Raw genomic sequence first — 15,325 nt, 5'->3', positions numbered from 1 at the left:
AAACCTTCACTCCAAAATAGTCCTCGATACCTTTCTAATGTAAGACTACAACTCAGGGAAGGGATTTGTCGTATAAATAATAACTTTATATTAGTATAACAGGTAAATCTTTTATTAAATAGAAATATAATTTTAACATCTATACTTATAATAAATCTGTAGAGAGGTCAATTCTGTACATTAAATATTTTTTCAAAATAACTATCAGGGGGTGATAAGTGATCGATACTGATGCCAAAAATGCAATCAGTAAAATTTTTGTCTGTCTGTCTGTCTGTCTGTCTGTCTGTCTGTCTGTCTGTCTGTCTGTCTGTCTGTCTGTATGTTCCTTATAGAAACAAAAACTACTGGACGGATTTTAATGAAACTTGGTACAATTATTCTTCACACTCCTGGACAGGTCATAGTATACTTTTCATCACGCTACAATCAATAGGAGCAGAGTAGTGAAGGGAAATCCTTTTGTATGAAAAACCTAAACCACTCAAGTTAGACTTTTGAAATTTGGCATGCAGGTACCTTAGATAACGTAGAGGTGCATTAAGAAAGGAATTCCCGAAATTCCCACGGGAACGGGAATTAGCGGGAAAATCCTTTTGTATGAAAAATCTAAACCACTCAAGTTAGACTTTTGAAATTTGGCATGCAGGTACCTTAGATAACGTAGAGGTGCACTAAGAAAGGAATTCCCGAAATTCCCACGGGAACGGGAATTAGCGGAAAAATATTTTTGTATGAAAAATCTAAACCATTCAAGTTAGATGTTTGAAATTTGTCATGCAGGTACCTTAGATACCGTAGAGGTGTACTAAGAAAGGAATTCCCGAAATTCCCACGGGAACGGGAATTAGCGGGAAAATCCTTTTGTATGAAAAATCTAAACCACTCAAGTTAGACGTTTGAAATTTGGCATGCAGGTACCATAGGTACCGTAGAGGTGCACTAAGAAAGGAATTCCCAAAATTCTCACGGGAACGGGAATTAGCGGGAAATACCTTTTGTATGAAAAATCTAAACCACTCAAGTTAGACATTTGAAATTTAGCATGCAGATACCTTAGGTACCGTGGAGGTGCACTAAGAAAGGAATTCCCGAAATTCTCACGAGAACGGGAATTAGCGGGAAAATCCTTTTGTATGAAAAACTAAACCATTCAAGTTAGACGTTTGAAATTTGTCATGCAGGTACCTTAGGTACCGTGGAGGTGCACTAAGAAAGGAATTCCCGAAATTCCCACGGGAACGGGAATTAACGGGAAAATCCTTTTGTATGAAAAATCTAAACCATTCAAGTAAGATGTTTAAAATTTGGCACGCAGGTACCTTAGACACCGTAGAGGTGTACTAAGAAATGAATTCCCGAAATTCCCACGGGAACGGGAATTAGCGGGAAAATCCTTTTTTATGAAAAATCTAAACCACTCAAGTTAGACGTTTGAAATTTGGCATGCAGGTACTTTAGTAAACTTAAAGCTTAGTTGCAACAGGATATTACAAAATTCCCACGGGAACGGTAGTTAGCGGGAAAAAACATTTGTATGAAAAAATCAAATCTAAATAAAAGGAGAAACTGACTGACTCAGTGACTGACATATCAACGCATAGCCTGAACGGCTAAATGTAGGCATTTGAAATTTGGAAGGGACATAGCTTAGGTACCGTAGAGGTGCACTAAGAAAGGAATTCCCGGAATTCCCACGGGAACGGAAATTAGCGGGAAAATCCTTTTGTATGAAAAATCTAAACCGCTTAAGTTAGACGCTTGAAATTTGGCATGCAGGTACCTTAGTTAACTTAAACCTTAGTTGCAACAGGATATTGCAAAATTCCCACGGAAACGGGAGTTAGCGGGAAAAAAACATTTGTATGAAAAAATCGAAACCGCGTAAGATAGATGTTTTCAATTCAATTCAATTAAATTATTTATTGCATTCCATGTAGTACAATGGGGTGTTACATAGGCATAGGAACTAAAACATGGACCCTGTAGGGCACAGCAACGTTGAAGGGAAGAGAGGAAGTGTGTATTAAAATTAAAACTCAATGAACAATCAATTAAAAAAAAATCAATTCAATCAATTGATTCAATCTGCATGCATGCATACCTTAGTAAATATAAAGTTTATTTTTGGCTGTATTTTGAAAAATGGGAGTTATTGGGAAAAAAATTGTATGAAAAAATCTAAACTGCATAAGTTAGATGCTTGAAATTTGATATGCACTCCCACACACACAAAGATCTCTCTCTTATATAACACGCCACGCGGACGAAGTCGCGGGCAAAAGCTAGTTATCAATAACAAAGCCGTACGTTTTGGCGCTAACCACAGACTGCGAATCCTCGAGTTGACAGTTGACATCTCACGTCAAACGAGAGGATACGTTTACAGAGCGAGTTACTAATACGAGTAATTGAAGTTAAAATAATTTACAATAAGTATAACAATATATTTATAACTAGGTATTTGTACATTCAATTATTATATTAATGCAGGAATAATTGAAACAAACATAAATATAACTATTAATGTATACCAGCACAACTGTAATACTAGTGTTATTTGTAACAGTTTATAAGCCCATATCATGAAGATCATAACAACTCGGCCATCCGATATATCAACGAGTCCCTTCGTTGTTCATTAGAGCTACTAACAATAAAATATGAAATACATTTATTTTCTTTTTATATAATGCTACACTCGTTACGCAGATTAAAATACAGTAGAAATTTTAAGTATAATGACAGAATTTATATGCTTATTTCTAGCGATACTCTTTGAAGTTACTTGACAATCTTTATCACTATTAAAGTACTGTAAATAATATAAACTTACTGATTTTGAAAAATAGAATACTTTAAGCTTAAACTTCGAACAAACTTGTTCTAATAACACTACTATAGATATATTTGTCGGTATCAACTGTATGTCTGAATAAATAGATGCTAAGGCACATTTTGCATAAATAGAGATTTAATTTTGCTTAATGTTAAATAAACTTAAAGCCTTACTAACCCTTGAAATTGGTTAGATTATAATACATGTCCTTACTTGAAATTGACATGTAACTTTCTAATTTGAAAATAAATATCTCTTAGATTAACCTTCACACAAACTTCACAAGCTTTACTTTATTTACATATAAAATACCGTAGGTATATTTGACTGTATCAACTGTAAGTCTAAGTAAATGCACGATAAGACACATTTTACATCAATAAAGTTTTGATTAAAGTTAAATGACCGTAAGTTGCACTAACTCCTGAAATTGGTTAGTTCCCAACACATATTCCTAGGTACTTGTTATTGATATGTATCTAAGGATGATTGCTGATGATCGCTCTGAGCCTATTACAGACCCTTGAAATTAGTCAGTTCCTAATACTCGTCCTTGAAATTGACAAGTACCTAAGGATGATCGCTGGTGATCACCCTGATCTTATTACTGACCCTTGAAATTAGTCAGTTCCTAATACACGTCCTTGAAATTGACAAGTACCTAAGGATGATCGCTGGTGATCACCCTGAGCTTATTACTGACCCTTGAAATTAGTCAGTTCCTAATACTCGTCCTTGAAATTGACAAGTACCTAAGGATGATCGCTGGTGATCACCCTGAGCTTATTACTGACCCTTGAAATTAGTCAGTTCCTAATACTCGTCCTTGAAATTGACAAGTACCTAAGGATGGTCGTTGGTGATCACCCTGAGCTTGCACTGTGGGACGCCGGAGTTGTGGAGTTAAATAAGAGACGTGTGTCTTCTAAGACGGTCGTTTATTGTCTGTCGTTGGATATGATATATAACACAGATATGTATATAACATAGGTGTGGAGGTACACACTACACCTCCCTCCTTTTAGAGAAAAAAAATTAATACAAGTTAATTTTTTTTTTACACATTCATACTTATATAAAGGCAAATGTTACTATGACTTACAAATTTAAGTTCAGTACAATATATATTTTTTTCTAATTTACCTTTTTTTATAACCTCATTTGTATTATTGTCACCTAAATTTCATTTAACAAATCACAATATTATGCAGTATTACGTGTATATTATGAAAGTGTATTTTTGTTCGTACATAATCAATTCTAATTCATTTATAAAAATAATCCTTAGTAACGAAAACAATAATATGATATCGATGATAAGTAACATTTTCAAAAATTACACATACAAAGCAATTACTTAAAGCAATTTTAATAACTGTAATGACAACTGTTTCTTATGAAAATTGTATTATTATATTTGTTTCCATACGATACATTATACCTATACATACTTTATCTCTCATTAAGACCTGATTTTGTTTAAAGTAAAATTAACTGGTCTATCGGAAAAATAATGGAAATGTTACCGCCTTAAAATCTTAACACTATCATAATTATCTTAACATTAGATTACAATAATATTCTTACAATATAATAATAACAACAATGCATAGATATTTACTTTTATTTATTTTATTTCTAATGGTGTTTTTTATTTATTTATTTAATTACTATATTTTTATTCATATTTATAATATTGTTTTCATTGTAATGAATATATACTTATTAAGATTATAGTATTAGGATTACAAAAGACGTAGGTACGTTCCGTTCATCTATACTTATAATAAATCTGTAGAGAGGTCAATTCTGTACATTAAATATTTTTTCAAAATAACTATCAGGGGGTGATAAGTGATCGATACTGATGCCAAAAATGCAATCAGTAAAATTTTTGTCTGTCTGTCTGTCTGTCTGTCTGTCTGTCTGTCTGTCTGTCTGTATGTTCCTTATAGAAACAAAAACTACTGGACGGATTTTAATGAAACTTGGTACAATTATTCTTCACACTCCAGTACGCCGAGTGCGAGTTTTTATAACTACTCGATCGCGTTAACGTAAACGCGGATTTGTATGGGATTGAAACAGCGCCATCTGGTGGCAGTATTGTGAATTACAATTAGCGAGTGCGAGTTTAACTCTCTCGATAGCGACTATCGAATACTAATTCGAACGTGAGCACGTTAACGGTCGTCTTGTAGTTAGCGTTGATTTTGCGAGTGCGAGTTTGAATTTTGACATTTCATATAGTAAGATTACGCTAACGTCGTAGTAAAGTTATTCACCTTAGTTTCGCTCGTGAAAGTGCCGTGAAAGGAATTTCAAAAAAACATTTAAATTAAATTATATTGTTAACAATGACAGCGCGTCATTTCTTCGCATGGAGGTTGTTTGCAACAACGAGAGAGCAAGATGATCGGTATTACATGGCAAATGTATGCGCAAGAGCTCGCGTCTCATTTGATCCTTTGCTGGACCTCACGGATCAAGAATTTAGAAATAGATATCGATTCCCGAAGAAGGCCTTTAAATTTTTGTGCCAAGAGTTAAAACGGCTTACAAGATTAAGATCATCACAACGGGTTTCCTTAGAAACAAAGGTAAATTAAACTACAACCTACCTAAGTTAGGTATAATAATTTTGTTATAATATTGTATTTACTTGGTTTTGGTAAAATTACAGGTACTTACTGCTCTATTTTTTTTTGCTTCTGGCTCATACCAACGGCCAGTGGGAGTTGCAAAGAACCTCTCACAAAAAATGTGCAGCGTGTACATAGAAGAGGTAACTCAGGCTCTGACCCATAAAAACATATTAAATAAATACATACGATTTCCTGACACTCCAGCTGCCCGACAAACAATAAGCCAAAGGTAATACAATACAAATACTTTATAACTGCATATTTACTTCAGTTACCTACATTATTCCATGGTCCACACTATTGTTTTTCAATTTGCATGCAATAATTAATTTGTTTTTTTAGGTTTTACACCAAATATGGAATACCTGGAGTGATAGGCTGTATAGATGGGTCTCATTTTAAAATATTTGTACCCCACAAAGATGAGGAACACTTATATTATAGTCGCAAACACTACCATTCACTTAACGTACAAATGGTAAGTAATATACTAGTTTACATATTATTTTTTTCAACGTGTAATGACTGAGTCTCTACTAAGTACTCACTACTCTATACTAACTACATAAATAAAAGTTTATAATTGTTTTAATCATTTTAGGTATGTGATGACGAATACCGGATTTTAAATGTTAATCCCAAATTTGGGGGTGCCAACCATGACTCCTTCATTTGGGAAAACAGTGCAGTAAATCCATACATGCAGTCGTTGCACCAAAATGGAGATGCGTTTTGGCTGTTAGGTGAAGTATTTAAAATGATGTACTAAATTATTGTCAATTTAATAATTGATGTAGATTGTATTTGATAATTATTTAATTATGCCCTTACCACATGATTATTCCTTCCAGGTGATTCTGGTTACCCACAACGCCCATGGCTAATGACACCAATATTGGATGCTGCTCCAGGCACAGCAGAAGCAAATTATAATGAAAAACATATGACAGCCAGAGTAGTGATTGAAAATACATTTGGCAGATTGAAAAATCGGTGGCGTTGTTTACATAAGGATAGAGTTCTGCATTATAGACCAGTCAAATGTGCAAGAATTATACTGGCCTGTTGTGTCTTATACAACTTAGGTCTCAATTTTGGCACTACAAATATGGAGGATGGAGATGAAAACAGAGGTAGCCATTTCTTTATATTAACATTGATGCCATATAGAATAGAATAGAATCATTTATTTATTTGGCTAGACCAATTTTATTATTTCCAAAAACTTTCTCATTTTCATTGGTGTATTTACCAACATATGTTTAATTTTACACAATAATTTATTTCTAGATCTGATACACGACTCGCAGAGGGATGAAAATGTATATTCTCAAACTGGGGAATCCACTGACTTATTAAGAGGTAGAGTATTGAGAGAACAATTAGTAAGAAGAATGCAATAAATGAATTTGTATTAGATAGTAGAAGTTGCCTGTAAATAGTTGACGAGATACTTGTTTTCATATTTTGTAAAATTAAATCCTTTTATGATTGTGTCATTACATAAAGTTCTTCTATGTTTAAAAATATATCTTGTATGTATATATGTGATAAATAAAAAATCTTTTTATTTATGTTCAATTGGTATTATTCTTTATTTAACTAACAAACTAATGATGAAATACTTATACAACTATGAGGTATGGTAAGCTACTAATCTAATTTAATCTTTACAAAATTTATTTACTACCTTATCAACTAAATCTAATACTCTAGAACCTAAAGCTAGCCATGCCCTCTGCGTTTCCACCTCCATTTCCCGTACCCGGCTTTTGTCTCTTGCCATTTCCACATTATCACGATGCTGCTGTATCTTGAACTTCCTCCATTCTTCATCAGAATGGAGGAAATGTTGAGCCGCCTGCTCTGTTTGTGTTGGCCTTACGAGTCTCCTAGGTGATGGTCTTGTTCGAGAGACTCTTGGCCTGATACTGCGGCGAGGTGTTGTTTGCCCAGAGAGAGCAGGCTGTGCCTGAGTTGCATCAGCATGTGGTGGTGGAACTGGTGAGATCCGGTTTTCTGCATCTGAAAAATTAACACCTGATATTAATGAATTAAACAGATGTCAAAAATAACATTAAAATTAACTATAAGCTCTTGTAACTACAGGGTCTAAAATAAATTATTACCATATTAATGGAAGTTTACCTTTTATAGAACTTTTTTAATTCCCTTAATTCTTACTTAATTAACTTAATTCCCTATTATTTTCATTAAGTATATAATATAACTATAGTATTATTTTTAAAATATTTTGCTTACTTTCTACTATTACAACAGCCTCTACGTGGTGAGGAGGTGGAGACGTAGGAGCTGGCATTTGGACTGGGGGTTGTGGTCTGCTATCTCGCCTAGATGGTCCAGGCTCGTTCAATGAATCAGTGCCTAAAATATGAAATTATATAAATATGTTATCTAGAATATCCTTATTTAAATACTTTTTGTTTCATTTATCTGCTGGACTGGGAATAAAGAAACAAGATAGAGTGCATGCAGCTGCTTATCTTGCCGTGCATGTGGTAAAATCCAGGAAAGTGTCCTATCAAACATGATGAACCATCTGTATGGGGATGCGCTGATCCCCTGCGACCATACCATTCATCATTATTCATCTCGGGACTATGTATCCAAAGTGGCTGCAAATACTCTTCTGAATATTTGCGGCAGTGCCCACCCCTTTGGGGAGCATGGATGTGAGTTTATGTATTTTAGGTTCTCATCTCTTTGTTTTCATTATGATTGTATTCTCTGATTGTTTTAGAAGATCTAGGAGGTCCATGGCTCAGTCACAATTACGACAATACCTTCTACAGATATTTATAATAGTTAACATTTTCAGAAGTTATAATAGCATACAAACGATTTACTTAAAGTAATATATTACTTACACTCTGCGATTTGTATTATTTGAATGTCTTCAGCTTGGGTACTTCCAGAAGGCGATGGTAGCCTTATTTCTTCAACAGGGTCTGGCATATTTCTTTCAATATTAATCTCCTGAAAAAGGTTAATACATATTTTATACATGCTAGCCCATCACCTAGATAGCACAAGATCCTTTTCCTTTAGTCACCTTATGCATAACCCACAGGAGGAAATACAGTGCTGCTATTCCTAGCAACAAAATATACCGAGACAAGACATGTAGAATAATAAATATAATTACCTGTGAAAAACCTCCCTCTGCCACTGCCAAGCCTGTTGCAGCCTGCATACCAATAAGATTTAGGACTCTTTGTTCTAAATCTGATAACTTAATTGTTAGGGCAAGCCCACCACCAGTACCTGAGGCTGCTCGGTGGATACGAGCAGCTTTTTTTTTTTGTATTATTTTTTAAGTCACTCCACACCTTGAAATAAGCAAAAAACAAAGATATATACATAAATTAACCCTTTACCATATCGCTCAAAAATAAGTAATTTATTATTAACTAACCTTTTTCCACTTTTCAGTGGTTTTTGTGTCACCACTTCCATCGCTATTTAGAAATGTAGTTAATTCCTCCCACCGTCTAATTGTAGTCATCCTGCCTCTAGCATTGGTGGAGGGTTTGCTTAAATCTCCATGCCTATATAGCACAATCATAACACAATGAGAAATTGAATCACGAAGCCATTTCAACTTTCCAAAAAACTTCACTGTAGTAATATGTGTAATTAATAACATTCAATCTTATTTGAACTTACTCCTGCATAAACGTCACCATTAATTCGAATTGTGATGAACTAGTTCTCATTCTTATTGGTTTTAGACAAAGGTCTTTGGTTTTAGAAAACACGAAACTCAAAATGAAAACAAACAAATCAAAACGACGCGACACGACGACCCAAACAATAACAAACAATGGCGGAATGCGATAATCCGTTTAGTTTTGAGAGATCTAGCAACGTCTATATGAGTAATATGTAACGCATTCTTCTAAATTTGGTAGGCTTATTTGAAGACGCTTCAAAGCTACCAACTTAAGAAATACAGTAAACGCAACTCACGGTGAGCAAACGGCGATCGAGTAGTAAGACTCGATGGTTTCTCGCACTCGCGTGTTTTCGATAGTCGATGCGTTTGACGTTAGCTCGATTAACGCGATAGTAAAGTTACTCGATTGGTTTTATGAAACTCGCACTAGACATACAGGACAGGTCATAGTATACTTTTCATCACGCTACAATCAATAGGAGCAGAGTAGTGAAGGGAAATCCTTTTGTATGAAAAACCTAAACCACTCAAGTTAGACTTTTGAAATTTGGCATGCAGGTACCTTAGATAACGTAGAGGTGCATTAAGAAAGGAATTCCCGAAATTCCCACGGGAACGGGAATTAGCGGGAAAATCCTTTTGTATGAAAAATCTAAACCACTCAAGTTAGACTTTTGAAATTTGGCATGCAGGTACCTTAGATAACGTAGAGGTGCACTAAGAAAGGAATTCCCGAAATTCCCACGGGAACGGGAATTAGCGGAAAAATATTTTTGTATGAAAAATCTAAACCATTCAAGTTAGATGTTTGAAATTTGTCATGCAGGTACCTTAGATACCGTAGAGGTGTACTAAGAAAGGAATTCCCGAAATTCCCACGGGAACGGGAATTAGCGGGAAAATCCTTTTGTATGAAAAATCTAAACCGCTTAAGTTAGACGCTTGAAATTTGGCATGCAGGTACCTTAGTTAACTTAAACCTTAGTTGCAACAGGATATTGCAAAATTCCCACGGAAACGGGAGTTAGCGGGAAAAAAACATTTGTATGAAAAAATCGAAACCGCGTAAGATAGATGTTTTCAATTCAATTCAATTAAATTATTTATTGCATTCCATGTAGTACAATGGGGTGTTACATAGGCATAGGAACTAAAACATGGACCCTGTAGGGCACAGCAACGTTGAAGGGAAGAGAGGAAGTGTGTATTAAAATTAAAACTCAATGAACAATCAATTAAAAAAAAATCAATTCAATCAATTGATTCAATCTGCATGCATGCATACCTTAGTAAATATAAAGTTTATTTTTGGCTGTATTTTGAAAAATGGGAGTTATTGGGAAAAAAATTGTATGAAAAAATCTAAACTGCATAAGTTAGATGCTTGAAATTTGATATGCACTCCCACACACACAAAGATCTCTCTCTTATATAACACGCCACGCGGACGAAGTCGCGGGCAAAAGCTAGTGATCTATAAATTTATTTTGTCAAATCTAAAATCAGATTGAACACTTTTTCATTTTAAACATTTCTCTTATTCTGTCCCTTGCTGCTTATTCAACTTTTTTCTTTCATTTTTAATATTCATTATTTACTTAATACTTCTTTATCGCTACTTTATGCATTATCGCAACTTGCACAGCCTCTCCTTCTAATGCAGTATCCTACAACCAACTCACACAACAACCAACACACACAACTAACAAAAACAACTTCCAAATCCCTTTTAATGATTCCTATCAAAACCTTTTAATGTAATATCGGTACACTTAATACCATCCCTTTGGTATTTTATTTTGAGTAGCCGGCTACTTACTCGTATTATATTTATTCATTTTTTATAATAATATATTTATATGAGGTACTCTTCTTTCATTTAATATAATTTTTCATTCATTTATTGGCAACATAGTGCTCAATATGGATTGTACGCACATCCTTATTTACAACTAGCTTTTGCCCGCGACTTCGTCCGCGTGGCGTGTTATATAAGAGAGAGATCTTTGTGTGTGTGGGAGTGCATATCAAATTTCAAGCATCTAACTTATGCAGTTTAGATTTTTTCATACAATTTTTTTCCCAATAACTCCCATTTTTCAAAATACAGCCAAAAATAAACTTTATATTTACTAAGGTATGCATGCATGCAGATTGAATCAATTGATTGAATTGATTTTTTTTTAATTGATTGTTCATTGAGTTTTAATTTTAATACACACTTCCTCTCTTCCCTTCAACGTTGCTGTGCCCTACAGGGTCCATGTTTTAGTTCCTATGCCTATGTAACACCCCATTGTACTACATGGAATGCAATAAATAATTTAATTGAATTGAATTGAAAACATCTATCTTACGCGGTTTCGATTTTTTCATACAAATGTTTTTTTCCCGCTAACTCCCGTTTCCGTGGGAATTTTGCAATATCCTGTTGCAACTAAGGTTTAAGTTAACTAAGGTACCTGCATGCCAAATTTCAAGCGTCTAACTTAAGCGGTTTAGATTTTTCATACAAAAGGATTTTCCCGCTAATTTCCGTTCCCGTGGGAATTCCGGGAATTCCTTTCTTAGTGCACCTCTACGGTACCTAAGCTATGTCCCTTCCAAATTTCAAATGCCTACATTTAGCCGTTCAGGCTATGCGTTGATATGTCAGTCACTGAGTCAGTCAGTTTCTCCTTTTATTTAGATTTGATTTTTTCATACAAATGTTTTTTCCCGCTAACTACCGTTCCCGTGGGAATTTTGTAATATCCTGTTGCAACTAAGCTTTAAGTTTACTAAAGTACCTGCATGCCAAATTTCAAACGTCTAACTTGAGTGGTTTAGATTTTTCATAAAAAAGGATTTTCCCGCTAATTCCCGTTCCCGTGGGAATTTCGGGAATTCATTTCTTAGTACACCTCTACGGTGTCTAAGGTACCTGCGTGCCAAATTTTAAACATCTTACTTGAATGGTTTAGATTTTTCATACAAAAGGATTTTCCCGTTAATTCCCGTTCCCGTGGGAATTTCGGGAATTCCTTTCTTAGTGCACCTCCACGGTACCTAAGGTACCTGCATGACAAATTTCAAACGTCTAACTTGAATGGTTTAGTTTTTCATACAAAAGGATTTTCCCGCTAATTCCCGTTCTCGTGAGAATTTCGGGAATTCCTTTCTTAGTGCACCTCCACGGTACCTAAGGTATCTGCATGCTAAATTTCAAATGTCTAACTTGAGTGGTTTAGATTTTTCATACAAAAGGTATTTCCCGCTAATTCCCGTTCCCGTGAGAATTTTGGGAATTCCTTTCTTAGTGCACCTCTACGGTACCTATGGTACCTGCATGCCAAATTTCAAACGTCTAACTTGAGTGGTTTAGATTTTTCATACAAAAGGATTTTCCCGCTAATTCCCGTTCCCGTGGGAATTTCGGGAATTCCTTTCTTAGTACACCTCTACGGTATCTAAGGTACCTGCATGACAAATTTCAAACATCTAACTTGAATGGTTTAGATTTTTCATACAAAAATATTTTTCCGCTAATTCCCGTTCCCGTGGGAATTTCGGGAATTCCTTTCTTAGTGCACCTCTACGTTATCTAAGGTACCTGCATGCCAAATTTCAAAAGTCTAACTTGAGTGGTTTAGATTTTTCATACAAAAGGATTTTCCCGCTAATTCCCGTTCCCGTGGGAATTTCGGGAATTCCTTTCTTAATGCACCTCTACGTTATCTAAGGTACCTGCATGCCAAATTTCAAAAGTCTAACTTGAGTGGTTTAGGTTTTTCATACAAAAGGATTTCCCTTCACTACTCTGCTCCTATTGATTGTAGCGTGATGAAAAGTATACTATGACCTGTCCAGGAGTGTGAAGAATAATTGTACCAAGTTTCATTAAAATCCGTCCAGTAGTTTTTGTTTCTATAAGGAACATACAGACAGACAGACAGACAGACAGACAGACAGACAGACAGACAGACAGACAGACAGACAAAAATTTTACTGATTGCATTTTTGGCATCAGTATCGATCACTTATCACCCCCTGATAGTTATTTTGAAAAAATATTTAATGTACAGAATTGACCTCTCTACAGATTTATTATAAGTATAGATTGTGGTCATTTTTAAGTCTCATTTGGACACCAACTTATCTCACGGAGAATACTCGATTACACCATGATCGAATGGAAGGATCTGACCCACAATGTATTATCTATAGAGTCAGAATTAAGACAACTACATAAAGGTCTCCAACAGCATTCTCAGAGGAAGCTCGTTCACACTGTGACAAACAGAAGGACCTGAACCCTATGTACCTCATACGTGTACCGCATATTGATATTACTTACTTTCTTTTTACGTTTTACTCTCATTCCTATTTTGAGCTTTCAATTTCATATCATAACTTTTTTCAATACATTCATTCCATTAATTTTAAATAACGCTTTGGCTAACAAAACATTCGTGTTGCATTTGGGTGATCAGTCCAGTTGCTTACGTAAGCTTATCTACCAAAGTGTTAATAACATTTTTAAGTCATTTCACGATGCTAACTAAAGCATTTTTTTTTATAATTCCACTTACTACATACGTTTTTTTTTTCGCATGAAAATGATTCTTTTGTTTAAAAACATTAACATTCCTACATTGGATACGCGTCTCTACTAATCAAAAGGACGAACGGTACCTACTAAATATACACAATAAACATTCAAATCTAAAAAATATTTAAATATTATATATATATTATCTACTGATCACGTTTACACATCATAATTACGTTCCCAGTTACTTGAGCTGGAGCGAAGTAGAAATATTTGAGATCGTCAGCTAAAATCAAATTGCGACGTTACTAAGCTCTATCCTTTATACTGGTGAGTTATTGTACATAATACAATACATACTAAACTGATATATTCTTACTTGTAGACCTTCTTGTCCTGACTTATGAATTTGATAATGCTGCTCAGTTCGAAGTGAACCTATATTTTTACAGAATATTAATGGATAACAAAATCAACTACTTAATTGAAATAATTCTTTAAGTGGAAACATTTAACTAGAAAAAGTAACTGTTCTCTAAAATGAAGAGCTGAAAGAATGAACGACACTGATCAAAAATAATAATTAAATTATTGACTGTGAACAGGAATCGAACCTGTAACGTGTAGCCATTTGCAGGGCTATTTTAATCAACCAGCTATTCGAGCTTCTATGCAACTATCTTGCATACAACTGCAACGTAAGCGAATTGTTCTATTGCAATAACAAGTATCCAGTGACGCTTTAAGCAGAATGATAAACGATGATTTATATTTTTGTACCATTGTACCTACTTATCATGTTTTATTTCTAATTTTACGACTTTAACCTGCTTAATAGTTTTATTGTTTCCTAAAGTTCTTCATGCGTTTTATTCACGTGTTTAATTAATAGATCAAGTTATCTACTTATGGTTTTCTGTAGTAAAAGTATTAATTTATGAATAAGTTAATAATCAATCACGAAATAACGTATATAATATTACTAGCTGGTACCCGCGACTTCGTCTGCGTACTTATAATTTGAATATTAAGGATTATATAAAAGGAACGGTATAGCATGTCATTAAAAGAGAGTAAGTAGGTATATTTAAAAAAAATAAAAAATATCTGTTTACAGTCGTTATAAAGTACCTATGTATTCCATTGAGTGGCAGAAATTACCTAGGAATATTTATCGGTCCCTTATGCCCAGAACACTTACAGGGGTCAGCGTCACGTTGTGTACAAAAATATTTTAAAATGACCTAATTTAAAACTTTTTTGTACACAACGTTTGCTATTTTGTTATTATTTGTTAAAATGTAGAAATTGTTTGGACTCGACACTCGCGAGCAGGCCACGTATACACCACGTGCGCTCCCCCACCACAAGACAGCGCCGTTGACTGCCGCCACACTTCGGCGAATGTGCGCGACGACGAACGACGACCGACGGCAGTGGCGGCGATGCAGAGTATTCGTTAAAAGGAACTTTATCTACAAAAGCCAAATTTTTTTAACTTGATACACCCAAAACTACTAAATATCATGTTCCTAGGTTCAGTGGTTAATATTTTGTATACAAAAAGTTTGGCTTCGTAGTTCCCGTTCCGAATCCGTTCCGTTCCGTTCGAA

The 15,325-nt window shown here is 34.7% G+C and overlaps 1 protein-coding gene and 1 pseudogene across 1 annotated transcript; one reads left to right on the top strand and one right to left on the bottom strand.

The window, feature by feature from the left end:
* The first annotated feature begins 4,847 nt into the window (after nucleotides 1-4,847).
* On the top strand, nucleotides 4,848-7,060 carry LOC126381198 (putative nuclease HARBI1). Its single transcript, XM_050030715.1, has 6 exons — nucleotides 4,848-5,439; nucleotides 5,523-5,713; nucleotides 5,827-5,962; nucleotides 6,086-6,227; nucleotides 6,336-6,617; nucleotides 6,775-7,060. The coding sequence occupies exons 1-6, from the start codon at nucleotides 5,197-5,199 to the stop codon at nucleotides 6,885-6,887; spliced, it is 1,107 nt and encodes a 368-aa protein (XP_049886672.1). The 5' UTR covers nucleotides 4,848-5,196; the 3' UTR covers nucleotides 6,888-7,060.
* Nucleotides 7,045-9,303, bottom strand: LOC126381199 (uncharacterized; annotated as a pseudogene).
* Between the last annotated feature and the right edge of the window lie 6,022 nt (nucleotides 9,304-15,325).

The sequence above is a fragment of the Pectinophora gossypiella genome, unplaced genomic scaffold, assembly GCF_024362695.1.
Source record: "Pectinophora gossypiella unplaced genomic scaffold, ilPecGoss1.1 Pgos_39, whole genome shotgun sequence".
Lineage (NCBI taxonomy): Eukaryota > Metazoa > Arthropoda > Insecta > Lepidoptera > Gelechiidae > Pectinophora > Pectinophora gossypiella.
This window is presented reverse-complemented; position numbering and strand designations above follow the sequence as displayed.